This window comes from Eschrichtius robustus, chromosome 6 (genome assembly GCF_028021215.1).
Source record: "Eschrichtius robustus isolate mEscRob2 chromosome 6, mEscRob2.pri, whole genome shotgun sequence".
Taxonomy (NCBI): Eukaryota; Metazoa; Chordata; class Mammalia; order Artiodactyla; family Eschrichtiidae; genus Eschrichtius; species Eschrichtius robustus.
In genome coordinates, this window is record NC_090829.1 from 11641024 (window position 1) to 11655025 (window position 14002).

Genomic DNA, 14002 nt, shown 5'->3' on the forward strand with positions numbered 1-14002 from the left:
GAGATATGAAGTGTATTGCTGACTTTCATTTTTTACTTAAATATAGTGATCTTTTAAGAGAATAAACCAAAAACACTTTACAGCAAATACTTTACATAAATATAAACGTGCATGTCTACTTCATAATTGAGCAAAATAAACTTTCAGGCACAAGATTTTAATAATCATTAAAGAATGAGACAATGAACCCAAGACAAAAATAACAGGAGCAACAAAAAGACATTTCGTAACGCTTCAATTGGTCTTGTCATCCAACCTACTGGTTAAGGCCTGAGTTTCATGAATCCTACCTTCCTCGCCAAATGGAAATATTCAATTTGGCTGTACCTAATGTACAGCCACATAACAGACGGCTATTCTCTCAAAATAATGCAATAAATACATCACACGCACACACACCATCGCACACACACCCTACTTAACCAGCCTCTCAAATAGGGAACTAATAAGGATTTTGGAATTTTCAAGTTTTCCCACCCCTGAAGCACATACACATTAATACCACACATAGAAAAATATGACTCTGCTACAGAAATGAGTGGCATCATGAGAAACCTCTAGCTTGTTAAGTTTCCCCAAATCACGCCTTTACTGTGGCTTGCTTGCCATGGCTCCTCAGGTGCTTCGGACTTAAGTCTTCACACCTTGCCGTATGAACCGCAGCGCGGCAGACGTGACACAGAACAAAGAAAAGGCAATTTTAACAATTCAGTTAGAGACTTCAAAACCACGAAAATCAGAGTGGATAGCTTCCAGCTGTCTCCAGACACCTGGAACGTTTCCTCTACGTCTGCCCTCTGTGCTCCACTGGCTGGTTCTCTGCCCCCTTCCCACCAGGCTGTGAGCATCTACAGGTCTGTTCCTGTGCACCCTCTAGGGAACAGAGATGACCACGACGGTGCCTGCTTTGAAGGAGTTCACACCAACCAGAGCTCGAGCAAGAGGAAGGTCCGTGTGTGCACACAGTACTCCAGCTGGTGAAACCAACAGAGGAGGAGTCCATGAAGGGGGCACCCACAGAGACCCCTGAGTGGGGCTGGGGGAGGGGAGAGTGACAAGGCACGGAGGCAGGAAGAACAAGTCCAGTTTGGCTGGCAGGAGGGCACTCGTGAGAAGTAGTTTACGAGGCCAGTTCTTCATTTCCAAAAAGAAAAGATTCCTTACTCTGCTGGGTACAGCTGGAGGGCTTGGGGAGGGAACCGCCAAAGGCTTTTGTGCAGAGAACAAAACGGGAGCTGTGCTAGCAGATGTTAACAACCGTGCAGGGCTGGGCAGGATGGATGACGGGGAGAGGGTCTGAGCTCAGAGAGCCTAATGCACCAAGCCCACTGCCACCTGCAAGCACTTCCTATAGAAACAAACATCTTGACCCGACAGGCCCCAAACCGCAGTTCTGTCTACATGTATCAAGACTCTGGGAGGAAAAAAAAAAAGAAAGAGAGAGGCTTAAATAGATTATTTATAGTTCAAGTTCCTGGAACCTGCCCCATCTTGAGCAAGTTAAGAGCAGTGAAACAATTCTCACATCCAGTAACAATTCAAGTCTCCCAACCATGGCCTTCGGCTTCCCTGAGCTGTCATTACCAAGGAATTAAAATGCAAGGATCAATTCGTTATAAGTAAGTTCCTACCTGCCGTGAAATCCACTGAAGTCTCATTAACGGGCTGAGAACCCAGCACAGGGCACTGGCGTGGACCCCTGAGTGGCGCCTGGCAGAGTGGCGTGAGCGTGCTGCCGGCCCCCCTTCTCCAGCTCACTGGGGTCACTGTGTGGGTCAAACAGGTGACTCTGCAAGGCTCAACTCTAAGCCCCCACCACGGATCATCTAATTTCTTTCTAGGTCCAGACTGCTTCCCTCCACTAGCTGGGGAGGGAGAGGCCACCTCGAGGAAGAAAAATCACTCTTAATGTTCTTGATACCACTGAACCAAAGCATACAGAAATTTCTCAGGACACAGTCATTCAAATTACAGAAATGGGCTACTCCATACTAATTATGGGACAACTTATCACACACTTGCTGCATACGGAACATTTACTAGTCACCAGTTTCCTGCAACAACAGATTCATCTGGAAACTGCCCACTGCAGAAGGCAACCTTGTGACTTTCTTCTAGTTGCATATAAAAAATACAAATCAGTTTGGGAGTCAGGCACAAACAGTGGTACAAAAGCATGAAGAGAAAAACCTTATCAAAACATGTGCTCGTTTCACACTGCACGACTCCTATCCAGATTCTGGTCTGGAAACCGGCTGCCAGCTCATTTGCTCAAAGAGGCTTCTTCACCTCACCTCTCTTCCACTCCTAGTCCCCCACTGAAACCTACTGAAAGAAACACACTCATTATGGATCCACACGCAACTAAAAGCCTCAATTTAATCGAGTCACATGCATCAGCACAGTGGCTGCTGGTTTAATCTGCTCCCCAAGCCTCATGTACTTAGGGACTGTTTGGATCTAAACTGGAGCTAGAAGTAGCCAACACTTCTTTCTTTTGGAATCCAATAAAAGCTCCAATGCACAACTGTTAAGTCCCGTGTGTAAGAATCTCTGGTTCTAGTAAGTGAGATTCAGGGACGGGAGCAGTGGGAAAAGCCCGGACTGGGGGCAAGACGCTGGCCCTAAACCAGCACTGCGCAGACGAGGGGCTGAGCCAGCAGAGCTCCGAGGTCCCCCCAGCTGACACTCTCGGACTCCATCCTGAAGTCCGTTTCTACACAGGCTTGTCAAGCTGGGTCAGACAGAACTTGCTCACCACTTTGTGTCAATAATTGAAAGTGGTTTAAACATGCGTCTATGCTGCAGTTTGAGGTTTCCCTCTCTGCCCACCCCTCAAAGACTGTGTTTCACTTCACTGGTGCAGACCATTTGGCCAAGCTGGTGGCTGCTGAGGTTTACAACTGGATCACTGGCTAGGTGAAGAAACGGCCTTTGAGTAACCTAAACCAGGGCACGTTTGTCTGTCTTTCGTTAACAGTGTTAACCAAATAAGAGATATAATTCTGTTAGTTCTGCTATAGATCTACTTAAAACTTTGAAACGTGACATTGTTCAAAAATTACACGAGAAAATCACCCATCACCGCTATGTTAAAGATATGCACATCTGAGCGCTCCAGAGCCTCCAGCTCCTCCTACAGTCACTGATCCCCACATTTTCCTCTCGGCGCGGACTCCACGCTAAAGCAGCCCAGTCTCGCGGCAGATCTGTGCACAAAATGTTGATTTCGAACGATCCGGCTCTAGTCATCACTGTCACTGCCAGACTCACTCAACTGCAAGTCATTTCCTATAAAGAGAAAACAAAATCAAACCCAAAGTACACAATTTAAAAATGACTTCCCCACGGTTCTTTGGTTGACTGCTTGGGCTCTCACACTACAGTAAAACCAGGCCAGTTCCATTTAATTAGGGAGGAAAACTGATTTGGCTCAGTGACAGAACTGGTGCAGTCAACGTTTTAAAAGAATTGCTATTTTTGGTATCTGCAAAGCACAGCAATACTGCTCTCTGGGATAAAACAGGGGAGGGATAGGCTAGACAGCTTTCACATGTGTCAATAAATAACAAAAAATATTTATAAATAACTGACTCACTGTCTAGTAGAATTGTTCATATTAAGTTGCCTTATAAAAGTGAAAATAATACCAAGTTGGGCTTCCTGTTAAGGAAGCTGAATACTATTTATACTGTGCATACCAGTCATATACTAATCCAGTACCCCCCTGACCCCTCTGGCCAGAATCTTCACGTTACCTTACACCACAAATCTGAACTAACGAGCTCTGTAAAGCCTCAAAGTTTTGTCCAGTGTGTGACATTTAGGTTTTAGGAGTGAAGAATGTAAGTTTTCCCATCTAATATGATAAGAATAACAGGACCCCAGTTGATACCACTTGGAAAAGAAGAAAAGTGAACTTCTGTATTTCTGGATTACTAATCTCTAGGCCACCTCTCCTCAAAGTTTGTTCTGAGAACCCTGGGGTCCCTGAGACCCTTTCAGAAGGATTCGACCTGAGGGTCTCTCTTTTCTAACTACATATTTATGTGATGCCACATTTTCTTCATTTACTTCAACCTAAACAACTTACGGCAACAGATTGAATGCAGAAGCAGATGTAAGAATCCAGCTTTGTACTAAGCCAGATGTTAGAGATCTGCAAAATTTTAAAGCAATGTTACCCTTCATATTAAATATTTTTTGATTTTGAAAATTTATGTTTCATAAAAATGTTATTTTTGTTAAGAGGTGATGGTTTACTGTTGTTCTTTTAGACGAATTACTATTTTAAGTATTTCTCAGTTTTAATTTCTAATATGGTAAATATTGATAGATATAAGCTACACACACAAAAGCTCTCTGGGGTCCTCAATAAGTTTTACGACATAAAGAGGTCTGAGACCAAAAAAGGTGACATCTGCTGTTCTAGACGTGGGGAAGGTGATGGGATCAACACCAGCTGACAACCTCCAATCAGCAGAGCTAAGCGCCATCACTTACAAAGAAGGTGACATGCACATAAACAGGTCAGTGTAATGGAGCTGAAAATCCAGTTCTGAAATTTCTTATACAATCAATTTGACCCAGGTTCAAACTGATCCATTTGTTTTTTGCGGGGGAGAAGATATAATACACATTACCATTCAGAAAAACAATATTATCATTACTCTTTATGTTTTCACATTAGGGTTTACCAAATTTGCGCTATTTACTGTGATTTTAGGGTTTATAAATTGGTTCCAGTTGACAATCCTGGTTTAAATAACTCCAGTACTTTACTGTATATGAGGTATGCAAAGATTAAGATCTTGCCATGGAAGAGCCGCGGGCCAGGAGGACATGGAGCCATGAAGAGCTAACAGAAGTTTACGGCGCGGTTAGGTAGGTAAGATGCACTGAGCCATTTTTGGCTCTTTTCTTCTAAGGAATAGTTTAGCACTGACCGGGCAAAATGAAGAGCTGAGTTATAGCCACAGTAGCTGTCTGGTCGTTCTCCACTGTGAATCCCAAACTCGCAGTGTGAAACTTACTGTCCCAAGCCAACTGAGAAGAGCATCAAGTATACCCTGATATCCAGAAGCTGGGCCTGTGTTAACAGGATAGCAGATAACAGCCTTAACTGATGTCACAACAGCGCTGACCTCACTCAGATAGTAGAGCGAGGCCCAGCACAGTGGTTCTCCACTGGCACTGATTCCAACGCCACAGGGGCTTCTGGCAATGCCGGGAGACATTCTGGGTTGACACACTGGGGGAAAGCAGGAGGTGCTCCGCCACCTAAGTGGGTAGAGGCCAGGGATGCTCTTCACCGTCCTACAAGGCTGGGGCCGGCCCTCACATCAGGGGTTTACCTGACGTCTACAGTGTGGAGCTGAGGGTGACCTCTGCCCGGCCCAAAGAAGCAGGGTTACCTAGGCTAGCTTCCCTGCCACTGCCCCCTGACCTTCCAGCCTCCTCACAGGAAGTCAGACCGGAAGAGAACATCCAACTCCAGGGAGTCGGGAGAGAGGAGGGCGCGGAGAACCTGCACTCTCCCCACCTCCAAGACAAAGACATTTGTTTTTGTTCTCCCCTGCTTTGCTTTACCACCAACTGCACTGAAAGCCACCAGACGCTATAATGTCCCTTCCTTCCCTCCTGCGAAGGCTAGCTGGTCGCCAAACACCTTCTAAGGGCACAGGTTCCCAACTCTGTGGGCTGTGGGATACCGCACTCTCACGGCACTGGGCTCTCAGGACTGTACAAAACCTGGAGGTGGGGGACTGGGTGGGGGCAGGCGGCACCCCTAAAGCCTGGTATATGCAAAAGTACAGAGCCCTGCGGCTCACGTTTCAGCACTCTCCAGAATTCACAAAACCTAATTTGTGCCAATAAGGAAAAGAAAAGAGATGGAACAGATTTCTAGTTTTGTGCTTTTTCTTTTTTTTTTTTTTTTAACTGTTTGGTAACTTACTCCTTTCTGCTTCAAATTGTCTTTGTCAGGACCCTTTCTTATGCCTTAAGTACCTTCAGGTTTATAGACTCTGGTGTAAGATAAACAGAAGCTCCAGCTCTGGCCTGACATTCCCTCTGCCCACCCCCAAGCCCCCGCCGCGGCCCAGAAGCGGGAGCGCACACTTACTGAGGGTGCTCATGAGCTGGTTGCTGCCTTGCGGCCGGCCGGTTCCGTTGGCGACGGCCGGCCTGCTGTTGTAGGGCTGCTGGTGTGATGGCTGCGGAGGGGACACGGGGCCGCTGTCCTCGCCTCCACTGCTGGAGCTGTCGTCATCGCTTCCTGACGAGCTCTCGGAGTCTGAGGAGCTGCTTCCACTGCTGCTGCTCATCTGTTCAATGATGTCCACCTCGGCCCTCAGCTCTGCAATAAATGACGGGACGGGGGTCAGCGCGTCAAGCCTCTGTAAACACTAAGCTGGCAAAACCAAGAGCAACGAGGAATAACTGAAAAGGAACTCCTGCTTCTTGAGTCCTTAAAAACAAACAAAATGACCCAAACCAAAACCAACAAACAAAAACATCGAACATGTCTCCAGAGAGACAATGGAAACATTTAATTCATCCAAAATAACCAAAAAGCAGACTGCTCCAGGATAATGATTCTTCTGAGAAATGAATTGTCTATTTTGCCTTTATCTACTTGAAAAAAAAAAAGAATTATGAATTATGGGATTAAACAGCAAATAAGAGAAGAGCAATGTTCTGCTCATGGGCTGAGAAATACCTGACCAGGAACTGGAAGGTCTGAGCGCTTGCTCTGGATCCACCTCTAACCATCAGGGAGACCCAGGTGGAAGGCAATGAATATTCCAAGATGCTCTGGAAAAAGGAAGGGCCACAGCAGACAGCCTCTGGGGGCCTTTCCAGCTTTCACGTTCCACAGGTAAACAAGGCCTGCAGGAGGAGCCGTGGTGGCTGAAGAAAGATGGTGGGATGACATCCCTCCTCTGTGCTTTTACACATTTGACTTACAGCCATGCCTTCAGGTACCGCAATTTTAATAAATGTAAAGCAGGGAAGGAAACACATGTTCTACCTGACCATTTTAATGTGAGTGAGTACGTTAACGATTCCCCATAGGCTACATCAAGGAAGATGCCAGATTTTCCTGTCCAAACCTACCACGAGGCCTTAAATGACTATGGTTCCTTTAAGCATAACTGGCAACAACCACTCATGGTCCAATTCCTGTTCAACTAAAGTGAGAACTTCCATAGACAGCATTCCAATATCCATGAGAAAAAAAAAAAAAAAAAATCCAGAGGCTTAAGAACTGTGTACCACGCAGAGAGTGATCTCGTTTGTGAAAAGACAGTTATTTCCACAAGGTGGAAAAGGCAAACTTCCCAAGGGCAACTTTTTATCTTTTCCTGTTTACCACTGTTATGGATTTAATTTTGTTTCACAAAACTTCACAAATATGAAATATAACACTTACTTTCATAACTTCCTAAGTGTCTGGACAACTAAAACCATCCACTGTGTGGGGGAGAGAGCCAAGGTGAGTTCCTCTGTCTTGGTTTTACCTTGGAGAGCCTGACCAGACCTCTAAGTCCTTCTAGGCCAGTGTCCCCAGTGTCCCAGGAGCTATCATATTTACGCACCTTTGTTAATACAAAGTAGTGATCGTGGAATTTAACCCAAACACTATACTAACATTGGCACACTTGGTTTTTACCCCCCAGTACCTTGTAATTCTCTTCTTTCAAAGCCTTAAAAGGTGTGCCGTATGGACCTTTAGATGGCAGGCAGGCTGCTTTAAACCTCAGGCCTCTAAGCAGAAAGCTGCAAAGACAGCCACAACTCAGGTCACTCTTCCGGACTCTCTCTTGTCAAACGAGCCAAGTGAAACCTCGCCTCCCCGCCCCGCCCCGCCGTCACCTGTGGAATGGCGGGCCCTGCAGAAACGGTTATGATGGTGGAGAATGCCCACGCCGCCGCGTACGTGGCCTTGTGATCCCCGCAAAAACATCAATACCCTCCTCCAAGTTGCTACCATGGCTCCAGAAGATGCTCTCTACCTCTTTTGATATCATCCAGCTGAGGTTCAGGTGAGGGGTTATCCTTCAAGGGAGAGGTTTTGGGTCCAACCGGAGGCTTTGTTGGAGCTCTGAATGGCACAGGTGGCGGAGGCGGTGGTGGCTGTGATGGCTGTGGGGGACGCGCAGGCTGCTGTTCCATTCGGGCCTGGATTCTACTGCTCCCCTCAGCTCTGAAATGAGATATGGACTTTAAACTGGAGGGGCAAGAACAGTGGTTCTCAGATTTGCCTCGCTTACCAAGCACCTGGAAGTCTCTGCAGAACCCCAGGCTCTTTACAGACAGCTTCAAAATACCGATATTTGTTAATTTTATCACACAACCTACTCATTCTACTGCATTCCAGTTCTGCACCGTGCACCAGAGACACAGAGATGAATAAAACAGACTCGCTGCCCTCATGGAGCTCACATTTTATATCAAGCAGCAGGTAAGACACAGAGGTGGGATATAGTGTGATTACGAGAACCCATTTTAATAACGGAAAATGTTAACTATTCACCTTGTGCGCAGTATAAAGTTACAATTACACGTGATTTATTAAACTAGCTCTTGAAATACTGGCCTGTTAGCAATTTTTTCCATTATCTATTTACTGCTTGCTCATTTTATCACAGGCCAGCTCTTGCTGGCAGGCAGGCAGGCAGAGCACTCCACCCCAGACCAAGGAAATGCTACCCGTTAACAATTTCTTTTGTAAATGGACTAGCTCAGCATTTTTCAAACTTTGGTGTCCACACAGATCACCTGGGGATCTCGTTAAAGTGCAGATTCTGACTTAGTATGTCCTGAAATTCTGCACTTATAAGAAACACCTAAGTGATAAAATACTGCTAGTTCCCAGATGACACTGAGTAGTAAGTCAAACTCCCACAACCATCAGCTCTCAGAGGCCTAAGAGCAGCACCTGGTTGGTGGAGGTAATCAACACAAACACACTGTGAGTCACAATCTCACTGATCCTCAGTCTCGTCGTGTGTGTGTGTGTGTGTGTGTGTGTGTGTATGTCTGTGTGTGTGCGTGTGTGTGTGTGTGTGAAAGGGTAACACCACCACCTTTTCAAAAGTTATTTGTAAAGATTAGATAATACACGTAAAACATCTAGCACAGTGCCTGGTACGTGATAATAAATAAATAAAGTACCCTCAATAAATGGTAGGTACTTTTACTTTTTGTGGAATGAGTAAAGAAAAATGGCTTGAGGAAGCATAAACAGAAAAACATCAAATACTCTCTTTAAAATTTAATTACTCTATTACAATAATTACTGTATTACAATATAAAGATAGAACCACTGGGTTACTTCTATTTATAGAATGAAATTTGACTTTAAAGTAAAATCTAATTGGCTTCACATGACACGTGTAATGTCTGTTGAATTAAAAATTAAAGAGAGCTCATTATTCAAAAAAAATAGACAAAGCTTGACTTTGGTGTAATAATGACCTCAAATGTATCTTGTAAAAATTTAACGTTTTCACTCTAATAAAGAATATATATTATTCAATTACTCTTTCATAATTTTAAGTCTGTAAATTTAAACCTTACCCCCTTGGTGGTACTACATCAACAATCACGAAATTAATAAAATTGATTTAATCATACAGTACACTCCTTTCCCCAATGTTTTCTACGTTTCAGGTCTTAAAAGCGTTATCCCTCTTTATTGCCTTTGAGGAAAAGATATTTTATTGACTTGTCTGAGAAGAGAGAGGTGGAGCTGCTGAGACTGCCAACAGGACACGAAGCACCCAGGTTCTCACATCCTTATAAAATAACTGAATAGATAATGTAAATCTATAGAAACGGCACACTGATCTGTACCTGCTTCTTCACATACCTTGTTTTCTTGACCTGGATGCTGCTGCTGAGCTTTTCCAGCACATATTCTCCAGTGTCGTGGTTGATAATAAGCACACAGTCCTTCTGGTAAGGTCGCTTGTTCCCCTTGAACACAGTCATCGGTGGTGTGGATCCCTACACGCCACAAAAGTACAATTCAGACAATCAAACCAAACACACCAGTTATGAATATCAAAACTGAATTTACAGGTGGCTTTACCTCATCACATCTTTTATCAGAGCTACTCAAAAAGGAACAGAATGAACCGATTTGTATTTTAACTCCTGCTGGCTTCCCAAGCAAAAATAAGGAGGAAATAACAATACAGCAAGAATCTGTGACTGTGCAACTGGCTCTAAGTAATCAAGAAATAAATATAAAATTTTTAAATTACTGTACATTTTTCCAGGGATTTGGGAAATGTTACAAATAATGGTAAAATGTGAACTGAGAAACATAAATTACGCATTACGTGTCTGACACTGAGAAGAGCTCTCACTATGAGCAGTAAAGCTAGTGAGTGACCTCCGCACTTCCTTGTAATAGGAGAGTCCAGGCTTCCCCCCACGCCAAGTAACCACAGAGCATTCTCCAATGGCAGCTCGTTATTCTGGCTGGTTCACAGTAAGTATATCATGCCACTCACCCGCTTAAGCCCCTGAATCACCCATCACTCTAAGGCCAAAGAAGAAAAATCTTTAAACGAGCCACCTGGCCCTTCCACCGTGCCCGGCTCCACTCACCGCAGGCTCTGCAGGCTCCAGAGCAGAAGGAGCTGGCCTTCTCTCAGACCCAAGCTCTTTCTTGCAGGGATTTAACAGGGCTTCTGCCTGCAACATCTCACCCTCTCCTTCCCTTTTAATTATTCAACCTTCAAATCTGCTCAAAGGTCACTTCCTCAGGGAAGCCTTCCCAGATTTTCCAAAATAAGTGCTACGCTTTCTTATATTTATTTAAACTCCCTAAGGGCAAGAAACGTGCTTGTTTTTTTCAAGACTGTATTCTCAGTACCTAGTAGTGAGCCAGCACCCAGTAGGTGGTCATCAATGTTTGTCAAATATAGCATTTAATCCTCTGTATGGAATCAGAAACTGCTTGGCTGCTTGACTCCTTATTCATACAGTAAAAATTAAGAGTTAGAAGAGACCTTAGGGACCACTGATCCAACCTCTTCATTTTACATTTGGGAAACTAAGGTCCAAAGGGAGATGATGTAACTTGCCAAAGGCAACAAGTAATGAGATAGCAGTTTGAACTAGCAGACAATAAGTTTTCCCCAGCACAAAGCTTCCCAGGTCTCCCTGTCCAGAGCCTTTTCATTCTATCACTGGTTACCGAGAACTGATGTTCCAGGACAGGGCTGGGACATGCACTGACCCATGGTCATTAAGAGTATTTTGCCTGATCCTTTGGGCTTTGTGATCAGAGCGCCGCCTCGGGCAAGGCTTCTCCATTCAGCTTTTAACCGGTTCCTCAGCCCTAAATGGGCTGAAGGCTCTGCACCTCTGGTTTCTGCCTGAAACCACCAGCCTGCACATCACCCCTTGCCAGACTCATGACCCGTGTCAACCCTGCTCCTGCCCTCTGCACTCCTAAGCTGCTGCTTTACATCCGCAGGGCACCTGGGCCTTTCCCTCTGTAGCTGCTGTGTCTAAGGGAGGGGCCAGGTGTCCACACAGAAACCTTGTCTACTCTGGGACAAGTGGGGGGAAAGGGAGCTTGGGGAAAATGACAAAGAATTATTTTTACCCAAGTGCCTGGGAAGCATGAATTCTACCCCACCCCACCCCCCAAATTCCTTTTTCCCTTATACTGGCACTTTAGAAATCTAGAAATATTTAAACAGGAGGGAAATCAAATTGCAATAACATAGAATATGAGGATTCACTGTGATTCCACATTAAAAAAAAACAACAATGGGATAAAACCTACAGGGATATGCGGCAGCGTAATTGTGACTTCATCTCCTTTGCCGACCTGAAGCTCTCCTTCACAGGAAGTGTCTATAGATGCCGGCTTAAAGTCATCTACAGGGAAAGGTAAAAAGCATTTATCCACCAGGTTACTTATGCTAAGGGTTTGCAGGGCATTCCCATGTAAGAATTGAAATTTTTTATAACTCAAATAAACGGAAAATACACACCATTTAGAATTTTTCAAAAAGCTATTTCATTGTGGACAGCTTCTCATACACAACAGCAGACAGAATAATACCATGAGCCGTGTGTACTATCACCCAGCTTCAATAATTACCAGCTCTGGGACAATCTTGTTTCATCTATACCTCCACATACTTTTCTTCTCATTCCCAGTGGATTATTTTGAAGAAAAAAGGCTAGAATTTACACAACATTTTATTAAGCAAAGATATCCCCTTCCGCCAAGTGACAGATGAAAAATTAATGTCTTATTATCCACAATGAGGTGTTTTACTAGGGTTATTGTAAGGATCAAAAGGAACAGAGCATGTTTTTAAAATCCTGTTATTGTAAAACCCAATATGAAATATGAAAGGCCATAGCACCATATAAGCTGATTTCATTTTGATAGGAACTGGCATAGATAGGATCTGCCACACTTCAGCTCCATAGCTTTAACAAGCATTACTCCTGTAGATGTTTGGAGCAGAAGGTTGAACTGTATCTCCAAAGGTTAATCCTGCCCATGTTTCTGAATTGCAGTTAAAGCACAGCATGAACAGCCACCTTACTCCCTTTTAACACAAACCTGCCTCAAACGGCAGGCCAGGTGCTTCTGTGAAGTGTCTTATTTACATTCCACCTTGCCCTTCACTCTGCTAAAACATCAATTCAGTAAACTGCTCAGGAAATGACGCTCTTATCATATTCCCAATACCCTCCCTCTGAAAGGGCTGACCTGCTGTCAGTAGGAAGCAGAGTAATGGCCTGGCAAGTGACCACAGGAAGATAGAACTGCATTATCTAACACACCCTCTTCCAAGGTGTTGAGTCACGTGTAGGAGGAGCTCCTCTGACAAAAACATGTCTTAACCAGCATTGGGGCTACCAGGAAGGGAAACCAGGAGCCTGTGAATCACAGCGGGATGCTCAGTCAGGCAATTCTTCACCCAGGACACAGAGTGGAAAGGCCCTCTCTCAATAGAGTCTGTAATCATGGAGAAAAAGAAGGTCCAGCATAATGACTATCTCCACATTCCTTAGGCCTGTTCGCTCCTGCTTCCAAACACAGATCAAGCGCTAACTTATTCCTGGTTCTCAAATCCTAATTTTATTCTTCACCCACAAGGGACTTGGTCCCGAGGAAAAGTTGGGGTAGTCCAGGTGACCTCAAAAGACATCAAAATCACACGAAAAGCTAGCATAGAGACATGGAGGAGGGAGCCCTGATGAGGCGCAGAGAAGATGCGGATTCTGGGGCTGCAGAGGGGATGAAACACTGCGTCAGGGAGGCCAGAACCAAAACGGACGAGGAAAGAAAAGTGAGGAAAACAAGGAAGAAGAGAATGGAATAGGAGGGAGTGGACGCGGATCCCGAGGAAACGACAAGAGTTTCCTTGAAGCGTGGAGACCCCCAGCGGGGTCATGGCGGGAAGGGGGCTACAGAGAAGAGCTGGAGCCTGATGTGGTGTCGCAGCCTTTCAGAAATAAGAGGGGGAGCCTCAGCGCGCGGGAGGGCTGGACGCGGCAGGAAAAGGGGCCAATGGTCTTCGAAAGAAGAGTTTGGTATTACGAGGCAGAGGAATAGTGGGAAGGGAGTAAAGTTCTGGTTTGGGAGTGAGCTGGGAAAAAACCGAGGTTCCGGCGGATCCGGGCTGAGAGGAAGGGAGCTGACGCTGGCAGGGCTCCCTGGACACCGGAGGGGCTGAGGGCGGCCAGGGGCAGCCGTGGGGGCGCGGACTCACAGCGGATGGTGTGGAAGGAGGCCCGTGGCCGCTTCTCGAAGCTCTCCCCGAGCCGCAGGCAGTGCTCCTCGCGGTCCAGCAGCGGGTTGGCCGTCCCGTTCATGGCACCCCCGGGCCTCGCGCCCGCACCGGTGCCCTCCTGGCGCGCCCGCGGCCCGAGCTGCTGGTACCGGCGTCCGGGGGAGCCGCGCTCCCGGGACAGCGTTCCAGGTCGCGCGGGGATCCGAGCCGGAAGCCAC

General features: G+C 45.7%; 1 protein-coding gene across 1 annotated transcript; it reads right to left on the bottom strand.

Annotated features, from left to right (window-relative positions):
* Positions 1-13: 13 nt before the first annotated feature.
* On the bottom strand, positions 14-13947 carry EAF1 (ELL associated factor 1). Its single transcript, XM_068545890.1, has 6 exons — positions 13764-13947; positions 11813-11907; positions 9878-10014; positions 8019-8209; positions 6125-6358; positions 14-3291 (listed from the first exon to the last, which is right to left on the bottom strand). The coding sequence occupies exons 1-6, from the start codon at positions 13864-13866 to the stop codon at positions 3245-3247; spliced, it is 807 nt and encodes a 268-aa protein (XP_068401991.1). The 5' UTR covers positions 13867-13947; the 3' UTR covers positions 14-3244.
* Between the last annotated feature and the right edge of the window lie 55 nt (positions 13948-14002).